We start from the raw sequence: 19,008 nt of genomic DNA, 5'->3' as shown, positions 1-19,008 counted from the left end.
CTCCTTGAGCTTCTCTTTGAATCACTCCCATTTCTCTCCACTGGTTCCTGCACTACAAGGCTCTGAGGCTCTTTGCCGTTTAGATGGTGCTAAAAGAAGCTTGCAGGCAGCTTTGGGTTGGCTTGGGAATGCTTCAAACAGGCTGTCACCCAGAGAAAGGGACAAGAAAGGGGGTTGAGAGAGGGCGCCTCTAGAGCGGCTCCTCCCAGAAGTCAGAAGGTCCTTTAGAATTGCAGTTAGCACCTGGAATTCTCTCTCAGCGCCTTTCGGATTCACTTCTGGGGATGCTGATGTCGCTGCAGATACCTGATTTGGCAGCCTTGGAGGAGACCACTTTGGAATTCAACCCCCCCCCCAGGCGCTGGGGGAATCTGCTGGGAAGTGTGGCTTTGCCCCTTTCTCTCCTTTACCTTTAGAATAATGTTTATCAAATATAAAGCAAAAGAAAAGCCTTTTCCTTATCCTATCTGTTCACCTTCTTTTAATGCAGTGTCATGGACGATACATTCTAATACGAGCAGCTCATTCCAGGGCTTACATTTGCCAGTGACACAAGCTGGGATGTCTGGTCCTCTTGAGGGCAGACTCATGTCCCAGTCCACATCCCAGTGGGGGACCTGGCCCAATGGGATGAAGTTCATAAGGAAAAGGACCCTCCCACCCTCCCCCCACATGCATACACACCCCACCACCACCACTGCCTCTCCCAGGGCAGGGCCGCCTCCAGAGGTGCACATAGTGGTCACCCCAGTTGGCGCCTGGCTCCCCAGCCCTGGTCCAAGAGAGGGTTACGTGGGCCCCACTTGGCACCCCCAGGCCCTGGGGATGGGACAGTGGATGACCAGTAACCAGGGTGTATTTGTTTTGCTGTTTGGTCAAGCCCTAGGGTGAATTTGGCCACCTCAGGAACCCTTTGGGGCCCAGCTAGTCAGGGAGTCTAGAGCACAGGGGAAGGCCCACCCCGAATGGGGGTCTCTGAGAGCTGTCAGAGGCCCACCTGATGGGGGCATCGGTTTTCTTTCCTGGGGATGTGGTGTCTAAACCCTGGCTTACAGGGGAAAGTTGTTCCAACTTCATGGGTACTTGAACCTGCTGTGGTTCCTTTGCCTTTAGTTCCTGACTCACTCATTGAGGGGTAACAAGGGCCCCATTGCTTGATGGAGTCCCCTTGGTCAAACCCAGGAAGTGGTGGAATGTTGGAGAACTCCTGTGGTGTGGGTACACCCCTGGCTTGAGGACCCCATTCCCAGATCTTGCCCCCTGAGGAGCTTTCACCCAGGAGGTGGGAGCAGCAGCTCAGTACGAGCAGACACTCTAGACCCCAGACCCCCCAGGCCACCCCAAGTGTGAAGCCTGGGAGCCCACATCCAGGTGTCCACTTCTGACCTAGAAGCCCCTGAAACATAGCGATTCCTTGAAGAGGTGGGTTAGTCCTGATTCACTCCCTCACAAACCCTTCTAGAAATGGTCTTGAGGGTAGCAGCTGATGCCTGTGCATGCCGTCTGGCAGAATGCAATGGAAACAGCTGCTTTACACAGCTTCTTCTCTGGGGCACCGCCCACCCCAGGGAGCTTCAGCCTCCAGGTGGGTCATAAGCAGGAAATGCAGCCCCAAAAATCAGGGGCACAGGAGTCAGAAAGACCTTGACTCAAATCCTGGCTGTCTCATGAGATGCGTGACCTTAGGAAACTTTCTCAACCTCTCTGACCCTCAGTCTCTTTATCAGTAAAGTGGGGATAGTAATACCTCCCTTACAAAGTTATCACACAGACTAAACGATGTGGAGTTGGAGCCCAAATGGGAATTCCTTTCCACTGGACACTCAGCGCAATTTTTCTGGGATCACTTCATCCTCATTCTCAGATGTACATAATCGGGCTTCCTTGATTGGGCCAGTGGAAGCAGGTGGCAGGGATCTCTGCACCTGAGTGGCCTGCCGCCAAGACTTGGGAACCCTCCACTTCTCTGCTCTTCCTGCCCTCACCCTGGGAGAGAGGGTGGTGGTCTGGCAGGTAGCTGGACAGTGCCTTTTCTTGGCTTGAATCCCTTGGGCTGACCTTTCCACAGGCCCTAAGACCCAATGCTGTGTGACCTTCAGAGGCGCTATCCTGCTCTGATTAGATGTTCCTGGGACCCAGGGATGATCATGGCTTAAGATTTTATTGCAAACGAGCCACCCGATCAGGGCCAAGGCTGCTAGACATCAGCAGGCTGGCCTCACGCTCTGAACTCAAAGTAGCAGTCCCTCTTCTGCCGCTCCCGTGGGGAGACCCTCTTCCCTGATGGGAACGTCTGGTAGGTCCTCAGGTTCTCGGGGGACACCCTTAAAAGGTGCCACTTGTTCTTTGGGGTCAGAGGAGGCCTGGGGTGGGGATGGAGCCCGAGTCAGGCGGGGGGGGGGGGGGACATGCCCAGCCCCACCCCCCACACCCGCTCTCCAGCCCGCTCTGCGCTGTGGACTTCTCGTCTGCTCGGCATCAGGAACTCGCCCCGGGCTTGTGAGAACAGCTTGTATCTGCTTAACTACAGAGGTTAAGAGCCTGGGGGTGGGCACCAGGCAGACCTGGGGTGGAATTTTGGCCCCCACACCTGCTAGAAGCACACACACGTAAAGTGGAGTAATCTCAGTACCTCCTCTTGGCTTTGTTCCTGGGAGGAAATGAGGTAAAGCACGTAAAGCATGTCCCACGGTGCTGGCCAAGGAGTGAACACTCCATAGAGGCTAAAAGGGATGGCGGTGGTAGTGATGGTGATGATGGTGATGACGGTGATGAAGGCGATGGAGCTCCAGAAGGGGAGGGTCTCATCCAAGACCCCAAGAATCAGGTGAAGGGCGGAGTGCGCCCCGGACCTCCTGCCCCCCAAGCACCTGCTTGTCCCTCTAAAGCCCTCCCAAGGGGTCCTCACTGATCCCCCACCCACGTTGCTCCTCGGGGCAGACAGGGTATGGGAGTTGCTGTCTCTGGTTCTCTCCCTCCTGCGTGGGGTGTGGAAGAGAGAGGAAACAGAGCCGGGGCCCCCCAGGCTCTCTGCAGCTCCCCGGGGGGCAGACCCTGGCTGGAGCATCTCAAGAGGAGACCTGTCCCAGCAGAGACCCCACGCTCTGTGTCTAGGGACCGGCTGCCTCAGAGTCACCCCAAGAGATGGAGACGGCTAACCGAAGTCCTGGATTGGGCACCTCCAACAGCTGGGCCACCCCAGGCAAGCCCCAGAGGCCATCGCTGAGCCTCAGTTTCCCTATTTCTGAAAGGGGGGTGATAACACTGGGCCACCTCTTTGCAGAGAGGAACCTTTAGCGCGGGTTGAGTCCAGCTGTGTGGGGGGCGAGGGGCTCGCCCGCCGCCCCAGGCCGGGCCCCAGCCACCAGCCTGCCCCCGCCCCACGCACAGGGCTCCGCCCGCGGCTCCGGGGCCGACCCTGACTCCTGCTCCCCCGGCCGGGCGTCCGGAGCGAGAGCGCGGCTGCCGAGGGCCCGGGTCCTCTGGCCGCGAAAGGCCGGTCTGCCCCGGGGGAAAGGACTCTCTCGGATAGAAACAGTGAGGGGCGGGCGGTGGAGACACTTGGACTCGTAAACATATTTTCAAGTCCGTCCGCGAACGTTGTTCCTGATCCGGGCTGGGGCACCGAGTCCCGCCGGCTGCAGTGGCCGCCGGGTCCGCCAGAGGGCGCCCGCCCCTTGCCGCCTCGGAGCGCTCCGCGGCGTTTGGGCTAGGGCAGCTGCACCGTGCAAGGGGCCCCCGGCAAAGCTGCCGTTCCAGAGGGCAGGCTAACGAATTCAGGGCGTCAAAGATCATGGGGTTTGCTCCCAAGCTCCCAGTGCACCTGGCCAGGAAGAAGCTCTTCCTGACACCACCCATTCAGACCCCTGACCACCCCGGGCTCCGAGGCTGCTGATGCCCTGACCCTGCGGTTCTCTAACTGCCCCCTCCGCCCCATAGGCCCTTTGAAGGCAAGATTGCCCACTCATCGATCAGTCGGGGCACCTCCCCACGCCTGGCAGAGAGCAGGTGCCTGCAGATGTGTGCTTGGCGAATGCACAGCCAAAGGGAGGGCAGGCACTCACAGGTCGGTGGGGATGGGGTACCGGGCAGGCTCTCTCACAGGCAGCACGAAGTAGGGGACCCGGGGTGCCATGCCCGTCTTGTCTTGATAGTGCTCTCGGTGCTGCTGTACCATCTGCAGCTCGACATGGAAGAGATGAGCGGGTGTTACATGTGGGCAGGAGACCCGGGCACCACAGGCCCGGGGCCAGCTGCACCCAAGGGCACTGCCATCCCCCCGTCCCAGTGCTCCTGGGGGAGTCCCCAGAGTTCCTGAGGCCCCAGCTCGACTCCTAACCGGCTGGGTGTCCTCTCTGAGCCTTGGTTCCTCGTCTGTCTAATGTTGTGGAGGGTAAGGGAGAGAAGGCTCATGAAGGCTCAGCTTAGCAGGTCTGTGTGTTTTCCTCCCCTTCCTTTCCTCCTGGACAGGGCGGGACTCCAGACTCCAGTGCTGTCCGTGTGAGAGCCAACATGGAGGAAAGGCTTTCCCCACCCCCACCCCCCCAGCTCCTTGGAGTCTGGGGCATCACCCTGGAGCTCTCCCCAGGGGAAGCTGCCTCACTCATGTGAGTTCTCTACCCTGGGCACCAGGAGGCACCTGAGTCCTTGGAACCAGGCTGGGAGAGATGTTGGCCAGTGAAGGTGAGAGAGAAGGAGGGAGAGAGGGAGGTTTCCTGGAACACAGCAGATAATGCACCTGCAGAGAGCCCAGGGGCTCGCCCACCTGGGCCAGGTGAGCCCTTGTCCCCACGGAGTTGGGCGCGCCTCTGTGCACCTGTGCTGTGGTCCCCCATGCACCATGGAGAGCCTTCTGGGATACATTTGAACCAGATGCAGGGGAGGCTTTCAGAGACAGCGGAGCCGGACAAGAACAGCAGGACTGGGGCAGGCCTCCCTCACCCTTCTCTACCCAGAGGGTGGTTGGGGTCCCTTCTGTGGCTGAGATTGACTTGGGGCCTCAGGGGACTGTGGAGCAGGGAATTGTCAGGTGGGTGCCAGGGTCCAGGTGGGTAAATGCAATCGAGAGTAGACTTGGGGCTGGCCTTGGGTAGGGGACTTGCATGGGGCCTTTTCTAGAATGCAGATCACCCTGTGGGGCTTTTATTGAGGTAGGAGGGGAGCTGGGTCCATGGGGCCAACAGGTTACAGGGATAAGGTGAGTTCAGGAACATCTCCAAAGGCTCCTCAGCATCCTGGCAGTGGGATAAGCAAGGACGGCAGCCCTGATGCCCCAGGCAGTGGGGGTGGGCCAGGGAGATCCACAGCCTGAGCCCTCTCCTCACTCCCCTTGGTCAAACTCACCAGGTGCCCTGCTGGCTCAGGGGCTCTGATGCAGCAAAGACAGACCATCTGGAGGGTAAGAGGACCCCCTGACCCCCTGCCATCACCCCCTCTTTATGGCAGAATGGTGGGGCGGGGGAGGGGAAGCAGCAGCCCACCTGGTAGAAATGCACGAGCTCGTTGGAGCGGTCACTGTCCAGGTTGAAGCGGGTGTAGCTGGGGATGTGCAGCCAGCGGCCCCAGGTGCGGGAGCGGTTACTCAGCACGAGGTTGGGGTTTGGGGAGAAGATGGTCGGGAAGTGGCCCCCTTTGCTGTAGGACGTGTGGCTCTTCTCCATGGCCATGTTGCGTTGGTCCTGGAAGTACCTGAGAGTGGTGTTGCCATAGGTGGAGCCGAAGGAGAAGGCCACACTGGGAACATGGCCTTGGTACCTGCAAGGGCAGGGTCAGGGTCCAGAATACAGGTCAACGAAAGGCTCCAAGGCTAGTGCCCAGAGAGGCCCTTAAAGACTGGGGGTGAGGCCAGTGGGCCCCACTGGTCATCTCTGGGCCTTCAGGGGCTTTCTAAGATGCACTGACCAGCTGCAGTCTTCAGGGGGAAGACAAGCAGAGCAAACTCTGGGGCCTCCTCCCACTCTCAAAGGTCTCATCATCTCTTCAGACCAGGGGCTTACAAGGGGCCAGAAATTGGGGTTCCAGTCCTGACTCCTTCAGCCAGGCCGGAGGCAAATCACTCTCCCTCAGTGGGCCTCTGTTTACTTGGGGCTGGCCTGGAGATGCCAAGGGTCTCCCCCAGCTCTGGCCTTCTGTGCTTCTTTAATGAAAGGGTAGAGGAAACAAGGAGTTGGGATGGTCACAGTCACTAGACTGTGACAAGTGTTGGATTTATTATAGCTGAGGCCTGCACTCAACGCTACAGCCTTACTCCCAACACCACTGTCTCACCAGGTGCTACTGAGAAGGTCTAGAAAGCCCACAGGGAGCTCCACCACTCTCTGCCACCAAGGAGTCCCAGGGAGACGGACGGGAGACTTGCCAATGGAGGTCCTTGGAGATGCAGAGAGCACAAGCAGACACGGGCACTCTCAGGAGCCCTGGTTAAATGTGACTTGTGCAGAGGGTCAAAGATTTGTTTTGGCAAAGCAAGGTGAGTGAATCGATAATATCCAAAGAGCATGAACATCAGACTTTTGGCAAGAGCAAAGCTTGTGCGACTTCCCATTTGCACCTTTCCCTCCTGACATCAGGCCTGTATCCCCATGATGCCATTGAAATCGCTCTTGACAGAGTCACTGATGACATTTCTACTGCTAAATCCAGTGGACACGCTCACACTTTCATCTAACGTAACCTCCCTGCAGTGCTGGATGTTCTCGGCTTCCCTTTTCTTGAAACACTTCTCTTGGTTTTAATTGCACTACTCTCTCACTTCCTGTTGTTTTTCTCCTACATCTCTGACCATATCTTTTCAGTCTCTTCTTATGACCTTATCCTCTACCTACCTCTTAAGTCCTGCTGTTCCTCTGGGGCATGTCCTGGGCCACTGATAAGGCCACGCACTCTTCCAGGGTGATGGATCCAGTCATGACTTTAACCACTGCCTGGATGCGGATGGCCCCCGGTCTACATCTCCAGCCCAGGACTTCCCTCCAGGCCTCAAACTACTGTATATGCTTGCACTGTAGACATCTCCTTTGGAATATCCACCAGGCATTCTCTTTGCACCCCTACCTTCTCCAACAATCTATTCCCCATCTTGATGAAGGGCACTCTCCAGCCATCTGTTTAGTTTCCTTGGATGTTCAAGCAAATACCATGCAATTGTTCGGCTTACGCAGTGGGAATTTATTAGCTCATGGTTTTGAGGCCGAGAAAGTCCAAATCAAGGCATCATCAAGGCTATAATTTCCTCCTTAAGACTGGCATCTGGGGCTCATGGCTGGTGATCCTTGGTCCATGGTTCCTCTGTCATGTGGCAATGTACATGGCGGCCTCTCCTGGCATCTCCCTTCTCTTCCAGTTTCAGTTGACCTTCAGCTTCTTGCTTCCCAGGGCTTTCTCTCTTTCTCTCTCTCAATGTCTGTCTGAATTTCATTCTGCTTATGAAAGACCCCAGAAATAGGATTAAGACCCATCCTGATTGAGGCAGAAGTAACCTCATCAGAAGGTCCTACTTCCAATGGGTCCACACCCACAGGAATGGATTAAGTTTAAGGATATGTCTTTTCTGGGGTACATACAGCTCCAAACTGTCCAAGACAGAACTTGGGCATCCATCTCCCTCAGCTCCATCCTTCACATTCAAGTCCTGTAGCTCCAGCTCCACCCCCTGAGCTCAAGTCATCATCACCTTTTACCTGGACTATGGAAGTAGTAGTCTGTACCTGTATCCCTGCCCCTCCAAAACATTCTTCAGGCTTCAGCCAGATTGAACTTTCTAAAGTCAAACTCTTTAACATGGATTCAAGGCTTTCCATGATACGACCCTTGCCTACCCCTCCAACCTCATCAGCCATCAGCTACCCTCCACCCCAGTTTTAAAGTTCTCTAGCTCTGAAGGTTCTCTCTCTGTGTCCTGGATCCTTGCTCTGTGACTTCTGCCATCAGGAATGCCAAACCTGTATACCTCACTCCTGCCAACCCCTGCTCTTTGCTTCCCAATACTAATCGGTCCTTTAAGACTTGCCAAGAAGACATTCCTTGGCATCTTTCCTACTACTATGAGGGTCCCACTTTCTGCTCCCATTGCTCCCCAGAACCACCTCCAATAGCCACACATCACTCTGTCCTGCTATTGTCTCTTTACATCTTTGTCCTCTCCACTAGACTGTGAGCTTGATGAGGGCAGCCTGATCATATTGTCCTCATCTTTGTATCCCCAGTTCTCAGTTCTCATCATGTATCCCCATGTAGGTAGGAAATGTTAATTAACAAAGGAAAGACGGATGGATGATATGCTTACAATACCAATGATGTCTACTTGGACCAACACACACACAGTCTCCCAAAGGATACTGACAGTGCTCTAGAGACCTCACATCTCCCAAGACCACCACCCAAAAGGATTTTTATAGTCTTTTACTTCTCTCATTTGAGTTGTCTTCCCACAACTTGAAACATTCCCAGTGAAGCCCTGGGAAGTGAAGGGAGCCTTTCAAGCCACTACAACATCTTCTGCTTCTACATTTCAGGAACCCATCCTACACCACAGGCTGAAGAAACCAAGGTCTTTGAGGTCATCGCTTGAGTATCTCTGAGGACCACTCTTGGCCTCAGTCTTCTCACCAACAGGATGGGTGTTGGACCAGAATTAGATATCCATGGGCAAATTCATCCTTTTCCCTTTCAGGAGAAAGGCAAGAAAGCCAAGCATTGTGGCTACTGTCAGACCTTCTAAGTACTTTCCACTGTGGGCAAAGTATAAAGAAAGAGTTCCTTCTGGTTCCTGGTCTTGCCCGTCCTATCAGCTGTGTCCTTCTGGAGCCTAGCAGCACCCAAAATTTCTGTGACCAGAGCAGTGACGACTTGCGGCAAAGCAGGCTGCAGAGGTAGGAGACTCATCCCTGAATCCATGAGCCTTTTCCCACCCTCACTGGGAATGAAAAGCAATGGCCTTTCCTGATGTCTCTTGTCTCTTCTTCCCTGCTGCCCTTGGTCCTAAGCTTCTCCACCTGCCTTGGACCCTCCTGGCTTCCCTGCTGTTGACCATGTCTCCTGCCCAGGAAGGATGGGGGAATTTCCTGAGAGTTCTTTGTGCTCTATATGAAGTTAATACAAATGCAAATTCAATACAACAAGAATTCAAAGACAAGCAATAAGGAGTTGCTTCTTTACTTGTCCTGATAAATCCTTCCACATGGAAGGATCCACACTGGAACTCTCTGACCTCTCTCTGACCCCACACTGGAAGTGGGGGAACATCTGATTGGTGAGTTTGAAGGAAAAATGGGCTTGATGGAGCCCACCCCTCCTTTCTCCTTCTCCTTGGAAGCAAGGAAGTGCATACTGCTCCTCTATTTCCTAAGTGTTGGGTGGGTAGAATCTGCCCTTGGGGAGGGGAGCCGGCCCTGATCCAGCCCTGCCTGTGGCTGGGTGGGCACATCTGTCTCCTTTTGGTGTTCAGTGTCAGCCTGGTTCTCCAGTAACAGCTTTCACCCTTCCATCTCATTTCTGAAGCAGTTCATCAGGTGCGGCCAAACCCAACAATAAGAGAATGAAGCAGCAGGATGAAAAGCCACGAAAGATTGTTCGACAACATTCTGCAACGAAAAGAGTATGACCCAAGAATACGAACATGATCATTCATGTATGAAAGCAACTACCAGTCCTTTCCCACCATGAAAGAAGGCAGGAAATAAAACACCCATCAACTCTTCTTGAAATTAGTTTTCAGTGACAAAACCCTGTCAACCGAGAGATGATTCAAAATTAAAAAATACTCGGTAATGTGGGACCTATGCCAGAATGACAGAGCTTCAGATCTATTTGAGTGCAGAACTAGGAATAGCAAATAGGTGAATGCTGGTTGCAGAATAGAATGCAAATGTTATAAAACCTGTCAAAGTAAAAATAATCTAAGCAACAAAAGTTGGGCGGTGGGTGGAGGGGAGATGGGAGTGCCCTTATTAACAAGCTCTTTCATCCGTGACATCTAAAATTGAAACAAGTCGTTTAAAAAAACCCACAGAGACTGCAATCCTTTAACAGTTTTTGTAGCTCTGCTCCCTCCACCCACCCACCCCCACCTCTCTTTTTCCATTAGAAGGATCTTTTAGGAACGAATACTTCTAGTGATGAGTTAACATTTTTCTAAAGTCAAGCTACATTTCCATTTTACTTCAGTTTCTTCTTATTCAGTCAATTTATAGTAAGCTTAAATTTCATGCTTGTCATTTTAAAATGGAAAATATTGTATGATCATATTTTTACGCAATTTCTTTTGTCCATCTTTCTACCCGTCCAGCCCTAGTTTCCTAGGGCTGCGATCACAAATTACCCAGTTACGTAAACCAGGTGGCTTAAAACCACAGAGACTTCTTCTCCCACAGTTTTGGAGGCTAGAAGTCCAAACTCAAGGAGTCGGTGGGGCCGTGCTCCCTCTGGAGACTGCAGGGGAGGAGCCCTTCACCTCCTCTTGCTCTGAATCCTCGGCTTCCATCACATGCGGCTGCGTCACCTGCTGTCTGCCTCCGAATCCACAAGGCATTTTCCCCGTATCTGTGTGTCCACACACGGGCTTCTCATAAGGACCCCCATCACGTTGGATGACGGGGCTGCCCTATTCAGGATGACCTCGTCTTTACCTGCTCAACCTGCAGGTAAGACTGCATCCACAGGTGCCAGGGGTCAGGACTTCAACACATCTTTTTGGGAGACAGAATTCAACACGTCACACCATCTGTCCATCCACCCATCCCTCTAGCCTTTACTCGGAATAGCCTGGAATGAAGGCCACCGATGCTAACCCTGGTTAAATCTGGGTGTTTGGATTTGGGGTGACTGTTGCTTTCTTCTTTGTTCATGTATCATTTTTTTAAAAAAAGAGTCCAACAGAGTAAAAAAAAAAATCCTTTACTGAGAACTTTTCTGTGTGCTGCCCAAAGCTCAGTGCTGGGAATACAGATGTCCCCAAAGCCCAGCACCCGGCCAGCTCCCTCGGCAGTTCCTGAGCCCCAGCATGAGTGAGCAGCCTGTGCTGGGACTTGGACAGCCGGCTCCAAGCCACGTCGGAACACAATGCCAATAAATGCAAAGGAGGGGTGGCCGATCCCTGTGGGTGGCTCTTGGTGGGGCTCTGGGGAGGAGTTTCGGGGTGGGGTGCAGTGTGCTTTGAGGAGGACCTGAGTGCAGAGGGGTGGGCTGTGGCCTGGCTCTCCTTCCCGCTCATCTTCTAGACATGGTGCTGCCCAGGGTCCACTTCTCTTCAAAGGACCCCCTCCCTCTGGCAGAGTCATCCACGTCAGACTTCCCATCATGGCCATAGGTGTCTCCAGCTCCAACCACCCTCCTTGCATGCAGATCCAGGACACAGCTGCCCACCCCACCAAAAACACCTGCTCCTTCTCCTGCCCAGGTTAGCACCACCCCTGTCCCTGCTTCTCCTGAGCCAGGAACTGGGACTGGCCCTGCATCTCTCTTGTCGGTCACCTTCCATCCACCCTCTCCCCCAGTCCTGCTGATGCTCCCCCCACCCTCTTCCATCCCACTGCTCCCAGCCTTCCTCTGCCTCACCGGGACAGTCTCAAATCTCCTAGAGCGAGCTCCACACCCGCCAGCCTGTTGTCCCCTCAACACGGTTGCGATCTCTGCTGGATGGAGAATGACCATCCTAAGTTTGCTCCTCTGGCAACTTGTGTTCGCCTTTGTCCTCAGCAACCACACAGCACCCGACACACAGCAAGTGCTCAGGCAGAGTTAGGAGGAGCGAAATGTCCAGAAGCACAAGGGACCCAGCGTCCTGAACTCTGTTTAAAAGGGGCCTGACTCTGAGCTGCAGAGTGCAAACCACACTGCACCTTGCTCCCGCGGAGGCATTTGGGGTGACGTAGAAAGGAGCCGTAGAAATGTGATGTGCTGCTGGGATTCTGTTCTCAACCACCCCCAAGCTCTCTGCCATCCTCCTCCTCTGTTCCTGTCTTCTCCACCTTCTCTGAATGCCAAGATATTTGCATCCCAATAGAAACCTTCTCCTCCACACCTTTCCGGAGGTTCTGCCTGGATTCCGGCAGGCGTGTGTGCACACACGTGGGTGTGTGTGCGTGTGCATGTTCACATTTACTCAGCATGCCTTGGCACAGTTGGGTCTATGTCCCTTTGGGCCCCTGAATGTGTGCGCCCTGAGCAGAACCCCGTACGATTGCACGGAGGGGCCTTTGGAGGCTCCCTGTGGTTGGTCTTACCGTGGGTGGAGGTGGAGAGCGACAGAGGGCAACGGCAGGTCTTACACCAGGACGGCGCACGGTCCCTTAGACAGAGTCTGCTGTGGGGCTGGTGTGTCACGGCTCTTCCCTGGACCCCTCCTTAGTCCCCCCAGCCGCCCCACACCATCCAGCCAGTAGCCAGGAGCAGTGCTCAGCTGGGTCCCTGGGCGGTGATCCTGTAGCTCAAAGACCCATCGTGGAATTTCGTGTGCACGGGGAGGAGTCCCTTCTCCGTTTCTTAATAGCTAACATTAAAATTAATTACCATGAGCCATCAGGGATCCCATGAGCAGTCTCATTAACTAATTGGCTTGTCCCTGTTCAGCACATCCTCATTCCACAGTGTGTCCCTTCCTCCACATCACTTCCTACTGCATATAGTTCTGAGCAGACCCTTCCCCCCCGGGCGGAAACCTGCCAGGGCTCCCCGTGGCCTCCAAAATTAAGAACAAGCTGAGCCAGGCATCCCAGCCTCGCTACCCAGTCTCATCATCCGCTTTTCCTAGCTCAGCTTTTCTGCTCCAGCCAAACTAGGCCGCTTGCTGCGTTGAAAGCATGTCCTGCCTGTCCCTCTGCCCCGTGCCTTTTTTCAAGCCAGTTCCTCCATCCCGAAGGCTTTTTTCGCCTTTCCTCCCTCTCCCTACCCTCCCCACCATGGTGACCCTCTCCATCTTCGGGGTACATTTCAAACACCCCCTTGCCCATGATCCTCTCCTGACCCCGTCCCCTCCACCGAACTCGCCATTGCTCGTTTCAGTTCAGATTCTGCTGTGTTGGGGTTGCCGGAGCGCTTAGTATATTCTTTCTTTCTGGATTATGAGCTCCCGGGGATGGGGAGGTCACGCCCTCTTGTATGTGCATCCTGAGCTTCCCCGGCACCCAGGAGATGCCCTGTAAACATTTGTTGGTTTGAATTGATGAACAGAGACACACTTTAAAGGGCTGGTGTTTCTTCTGGAGAGAAAGAAGGTCCCTGTTGGAGGTCCCTGCCCCCCAGTTCCTCAGGCTTAGGTGAGGCGTCAGTCACCCCGCTGAGTGGGGAAGCTCCCCAGAGGTGAATTCCAGGGAAGGGGTGGGGGCTGGCCTTGGGCCCAAAGCCCTAGAAGGAGGATGAGAGGAAGACATGGGCTGTGAATCCTTGGGAGGAGCAGATAGAGCCACCGAGGCAGGCAGGCGAGGGGCTGGAGGACTCCACGTGCCTGGGAGAAGAGAACGGGCTGCCTCCTGGTGGGGAAGAGGGATGGGGGTTGCCTGCATGGGGCAGGACCTGGAGGTACAAGAAGGACACGGAGGGGCTTTAGGATTTATTTTCTGCTTCCATATTTTGAGCTCTGCTTCCTCGGCTGGGGGCAAAAACTGACAGAGGGCAGTGGACTGCTGTGCCTCAGTCTCACCTCTCAGCATGGGGGGTAGGGTGGGGGATCAAGGAGAAGGCACCGGCCACAAGGCCCCACACCGGGCCCCTTCTTTAAGATGCTTAGAAAACAGCCCAGACCTGCCTGACTAACCATGGTCCACCCTCCCCACTGCAAAGGGCTGCAGAGATTCTTAAGACAAGCAGTTCTCGTCCCTGGTGGCACCTTAGAATCACTTGGGAGCTTCCAAAATTCCTGATGCCCAGACCCTCCCCTAACCAATTAAATCAGAATCCCAGGATGGGGCCTGGGCATGGGTATTTTTTTAAGCACCCAGGACATTCTAATTCCGATATCTGGGCACATAAGTTCTGCGACATCCTTCTGGGCAGGTGGCCTTTGTCTCAACCCCCAGCACGGAGCATTTCACTGACCTCTCTTGGGGGCGGCACCTCCAGTGGTGCCAGGGCCCGGGCTGACACGGAAGCGGCTTCAGGAATGCAAAAAGAGCTGGGAAAGCACAACCGCCAAGGCCTCCCTGCTCACCCCCCACCCACACATCTCTGTGGAAAATGCAATGCAGGCCCTGGGAAGGAGGTTGCAGTCCTGCGGGCGCTGGCGGGCACGGGCAGGGGGTGCCAGAGGCAGCCTGCACAGCCTCTCCTGGCTCAAGGGAGCCGATCCCTAACTTTCCAGAAATTTTGTGAGCCTGTTGCTAAACAAGCCATAGTTAAAAATTAAATTATATAAAATTACAGTTAAATAAATTACATTAAACGCTCAGCACCAAACACTCAAAATGCATCATGTCCTAATTATCTTACATTTTACCATCCTCTTTGCTCTTGAGGTTATTTGCATCAATCATATCCATGTGGTAGAAATACCGTACAATGGCGTGCTACTATATGCCTCTCTTCCCAACTCCAGGTTCAGCAAGGCCCTGTTGGTAGACTGAAATTGGCCCTGGTGGAAGTGTTTACACCATGGAAAATGGCAAATGCTATGAATTAGGGCTCTTTTCTCTAGAGAGCCTGTTGTTAAACATTTCCCAGCACAGCACTGGGTGTGCATGTCTGCGAAAGGGACACAACCACCTTTGTGGGACCACCCTCGGGACAATGGCCCGTGTGGAATGTACTGATTTTAGGGTCCTGATGCCAGAGAGATGGAAGGTGGAGCTAGAAAGCAAGGTTGCCCCTCATTCCCAGAGGACAACCTCGGCCCCAGAGGGGGTAGTGAGCACAGCTGGGAGGAGCTGTGGGCATCAGGGGCAGTTGTCTGGGCATGGATGAGGCCTCCACGGCAGGGCCTGGGGCTCAGAGCCTGGTGAGGGGTGGTGGGAGGCAGAGAGCAAAAGCGATGCCACCCAGGTCTGCCTTGCAAGCAGCAGGCACAGACTCCCACTGAGTTCAGCCTCGGCCCTTAAAAAGCCTTACAATACAGGGGTCTCTAATCCAAGAGTTCCCTGCCCACTGTTGGGATGGCACACGGGCATCATGTTCCTTGTGGTGCCTACAATCAGGTTTCCAACGCAGCAGGGATCTAACTAATGATAATAGCTAACAATTACTGAGTGCCAAACTTGATGCATATTAACTGATTTAAGCCTCCTTTAACTTGCAGCCCTTATCCCCATTTAACAGATAAGGTGAGTGAGGCAGAGAGAGAGAAATAGCCCTAGGTCACCCAGCTAGTAAATGATGGAGCCGGGATTCAAACCCAGGCAGTGTAGCTGCAGAGTCCAACTCTTAATATCTACTTCACCCTTTCCCTGGGAAGCAGCACTTTAGGGGTGGGGGAGTGTGCAGGGGTGGGGGGGGGAGGCAGTTTGGATAGTGGGAGAGCCCAGGTGTTCAAGGCAGAAGGACCTGGCTCAGCAACTTACTTGCTAAATGAATAGCCCAGTTCCACCATCACCAGTGTGGGATTCAGGCAAGTCCCCCCCCATATCTCAGTGTCCCCCGACTGGAACAGGAGGGCGCTGGGCTAGACATTTCTAAGGTCCTTACCAATGGGAAAATTCTCTGCCTCTACGAATAAAATTGGTAAGGGGGGTGATTTGAGTGTCAGAGAAACTGGCTGTGCATACAATCCTGTGATTAAGGTTTGAAAAGACACACAAAAATAATAATTATCCAAGTGTGGCTGGGAACCTCGGATTCTTTCATCAAGTTAACAAAATTGCCAAAGAGGTAGCATTTAGAAACATGAACCACCCCAATTCATTCCTTGCTGATGGGACTCGTAAGGAGAGCATATCCCATCCAGAAAGATCCAGATGAGAAAGCCAGCAGATACAGGCTTGGCTCAAACCAGCGTCATCCAGGTTTGAAGCCTTATTTATGACTTGCTTATGATCATTTTCTAAATCCACATAGGACAGGGCGTTCGAGGGAAATGCAGACAAATGGCAAGGATAGAGAAGCATCGTGGGAATTGCTTCTGAAACATGTAGTCCCCCTTTTCCAGACAGAGCGGGGGAACTGTGGTGAGGTTTTTACAGAAGCACCAGGTCTAGCCTCAGGGGCAGGAAATGGCAAGGGGTGGGGTGGGGCAGTAGAAGGGGTTTCAGCTGGAGACAGTGCGTGACATAAGGAGAAAAATAAATTAACATACAAAACCGAACCTCGTGACGAATACCAAGAAAGTGGTATAAAAACAGTACTATCCAAGACTGCAAAGATGGTTTGAATTAAACCTTATATGTTAACTCCAGACTGGGAGCCCCAAAGGGCAGCCAGGGACTTGATGGTCCCTGTCTTCCCAGCATCTTACACACAGCACCTGGCACATCCCAGACACTCAGCACATCTTTATCAAATGATCACCCAAACGAATGAAAGAATAAATATGAGAATCATAAGTTATCTTTTCTAACACACCACGCTTGGCTTCAGTAAACTACCCTGATCCGGAAATGAGCTTTGTCAGATGGAAACTGAAGTAGCTTGTGAGCTCTCCAAGGCCCACAAATGGGCTGGGTTAGCACTAATCAGCACGAGCCCCAAGTCACTGCCTCCAACAAGCACAGTCTCCAATGATAATTTTAAAATGACAGCCCCTCAATGTCTTTGTGCATTCTGCTTCAAAACAATCCAAACTTCATGCAAAATTTACTCGCTGCGGCCTTTTCTTCATTTTGCCATCTGTTCAGTTTGTGAGAGAGAGCTTGCACCTGCAGAACTCTTAGGACATTCTTTTGATTCACCCATCCATCCATCCATCCATCCATCCATTCTTTCTATACAGATTTGCCGATCCCAGCCAGCCTGCTTCTCAGAATCCAGTCCCTGCCCGGCGTGACCATGGTTGCCTGGTAGCAAAGGTAAGACAATCTTACACCCTGGAAGAGGTGATTGGGAGTGGAAATCTCATGGGCTTTGGGAAAAGGGGCCAACGAATGGAAGGACAAGGTCAGACTCGCATCTTAGACATCTGGAATTTGAAAACATCCAGAGAAAGAAAAGATGGGTTTGACCCTGCATCTGAAAATGCTAAAGGCAAGTCAGCTCTGCCTGCTGGGGAGTTTCCAGAGTCAAAATTCCATGAGGATTAAGTGAGAGAACCCACCCCAGCCACCCAGCAGATGATACCCACTGCGAAACGCTAACTACTGCTCATCCTGCCTCGCCAGATTCTGCCAGCAGGTGCCCACCTGGCCTCCTTCGCTCCTTCAGCCAACAAATGCTAATCCTGCATGAATCCTGGGTGCCCCCACCTGTGCTGGGGCTGAAGAGCCCACTCCCTTTTCCAGGAAATGTGCTCCAGTGTGCCTGCCTGCGTCTCCAAACACCAATCCCTCATTTTCCCACTTCCCCACACCCTTGATCCGGCTTCCACTGGGAGCTTCCTTTATCCCGGGCTGGTCATGTCGCCCCCCACCCAGCCCACCCTCGCCACGGCTTTTGCCACGGACCCCTCCTAGAGAGGGAATCTGGAGAGCTCTGCCGCTCGTGTTCACCCACTGCCGGCTCTGAGAGCGCGCAAACCCCGGGCAAGGCCACCGAGCCAGGTGCGGAGCTGGCGCTCCGGGATTCCTTTTACTCCCTATCCAAAGAGCGCGCGGACGGAGTTTGGAGATTTGCGGGAGCCAAGAGGTTAAGAGGCTCCGCGGGGGCTCTGGCCGGCCGATTCAGGTGGGGTCTTACCCGGGCATGAGGCCGGGGGGCACATAGGCGGCATTGAACTCGGTCAGGAGGGTGCCCGCGCTGCGAGAGGCCATGCTGGGTGCGGCGAGCGCGCGCTGAGCCCCCGCGCTCCTGCGCTCCCGCCGAAGGTAAACAGCTCGCGGTCGCCCGGCAACAGCGCGCCTGGCAAACGCAGTCGGGTCGCCAGCTCCTCGCGGGCCCCTTTCCAGGGCACCCCAGGGGGGAGCGCCCCGAAGATGCCTCCCCCTCTGCAAGGGCTCTCCTGCGTGATCCCACAAATCTTGTCTCGCACTCAAGCCTCAGCGTTTCAATCCATAAATGGGCCAACCTCTCGACTATTCTGCCTGCCGGGGAGCTCGCAAGGCGCGGGTGCGGTGCGGGTGAGGTGCGGGAGGTGGGAACTCCACGAAGAGGCCCCCAGAGGGGCTGTTCTTCTGCAGCCGGACCGGGCATGTGACCCTCCGGGAGCTCTATGCGGGAAAGGACCGGCTGGGCCCTCGCTTTGGAGGCGGCTCAGAAAGAAGCTGCGCCCCGACCCCCCATGGCAGGAGCCATAGGGGCCACCTCTCCCCAAGGCTGTCGGGCCGCGCCCCAGTTACTCAGGGGCTCCGAAGTAGTGTGCCTGCCCCGCTTGGCATGTTTGTCCAGAAGGCTCTTTGATTGTGCGTGTGTGTGTCTGTGTGTGTGTGTGCGTGGGCACGTGCACTTGTGCTGGGGCGTCGGGCGTTTTTCTCATACATCTCTTGGCCCTCGGTGGGAACTTCCTTCTCGCCTTATCTTGCACCTCCAACTATTCCGCAAGAGTAATTTTATAAGTAAGGGGCAAAAACTGAGTCGTGCAAAAACTCTAGGGGTGTGATTTACGTTTGACCAGAATTCCCCAGTTTGGTCCCGCGCCAGGGAATCTGACACATTTGCTCCCAAGCGCAAACCCTCTGAAAGTCCATGCAAGGTTTGTTTTGTAATAATGGCTCCCTCCCGTGTAAGTTGGGTGCCTCCACCGGGAGATTCCCCAGGTGACTCTCGCACCTGCCCTGGGAGGTGGGGGGGGGGGAGAGCTGGGCCAGGTCTTGGGTGTTTAATTGGCTGGGGGGGGGGAGGGGTGGCAGCGGCCAAGGTTCCGAGCTGTGGCTTGGGGCCATTGCCTGCCTCCAGGATCCCCTTGAAGCAGTCGTGGTGTTAATAAGCTCTGTGTTTACAGTTGTCTTTCATAGTCATTCCATCCTGTCAGACATCAGATCCCAGAGAAGTGTCATCTTC

The 19,008-nt window shown here is 54.2% G+C and overlaps 1 protein-coding gene and 1 long non-coding RNA gene across 2 annotated transcripts; one reads left to right on the top strand and one right to left on the bottom strand.

Annotated features, from left to right (window-relative positions):
- Nucleotides 1-1,366: 1,366 nt before the first annotated feature.
- Nucleotides 1,367-17,858, bottom strand: FAM166C (family with sequence similarity 166 member C). The gene is made up of 4 exons (XM_037813442.1): nt 17,749-17,858; nt 5,481-5,754; nt 4,065-4,177; nt 1,367-2,363 (listed from the first exon to the last, which is right to left on the bottom strand). The coding sequence occupies exons 1-4, from the start codon at nt 17,820-17,822 to the stop codon at nt 2,219-2,221; spliced, it is 606 nt and encodes a 201-aa protein (XP_037669370.1). The 5' UTR covers nt 17,823-17,858; the 3' UTR covers nt 1,367-2,218.
- Nucleotides 4,570-10,882, top strand: LOC119516915. Its single transcript, XR_005213402.1, has 5 exons — nt 4,570-5,398; nt 6,271-6,469; nt 8,672-8,870; nt 8,985-9,250; nt 9,499-10,882. It is a non-coding gene; the product is annotated as an uncharacterized LOC119516915 (long non-coding RNA).
- Nucleotides 17,859-19,008: the final 1,150 nt, after the last annotated feature.

This window comes from Choloepus didactylus, chromosome 20 (genome assembly GCF_015220235.1).
Source record: "Choloepus didactylus isolate mChoDid1 chromosome 20, mChoDid1.pri, whole genome shotgun sequence".
Classification (NCBI taxonomy): domain Eukaryota; kingdom Metazoa; phylum Chordata; class Mammalia; order Pilosa; family Megalonychidae; genus Choloepus; species Choloepus didactylus.
Note: the sequence above shows the minus strand (reverse complement) of the source record. Positions and strands in the feature narration are given on the sequence as shown.

Excerpts from the sequence above, each read along its gene's own strand:
- FAM166C (XM_037813442.1), bottom strand. The coding sequence starts at position 17,822 with ATGGCCTCTCGCAGCGCGGGCACCCTCCTGACCGAGTTCAATGCCGCC. Across the intron at positions 4,178-5,480 it reads AGCTCGTGCATTTCTACCAG|ATGGTACAGCAGCACCGAGA; the intron begins GTGGGCTGCTGC and ends GTCGAGCTGCAG. Across the intron at positions 2,364-4,064 it reads TACCCCATCCCCACCGACCT|GCCTCCTCTGACCCCAAAGA; the intron begins GTGAGTGCCTGC and ends TCCCCACCCCAG.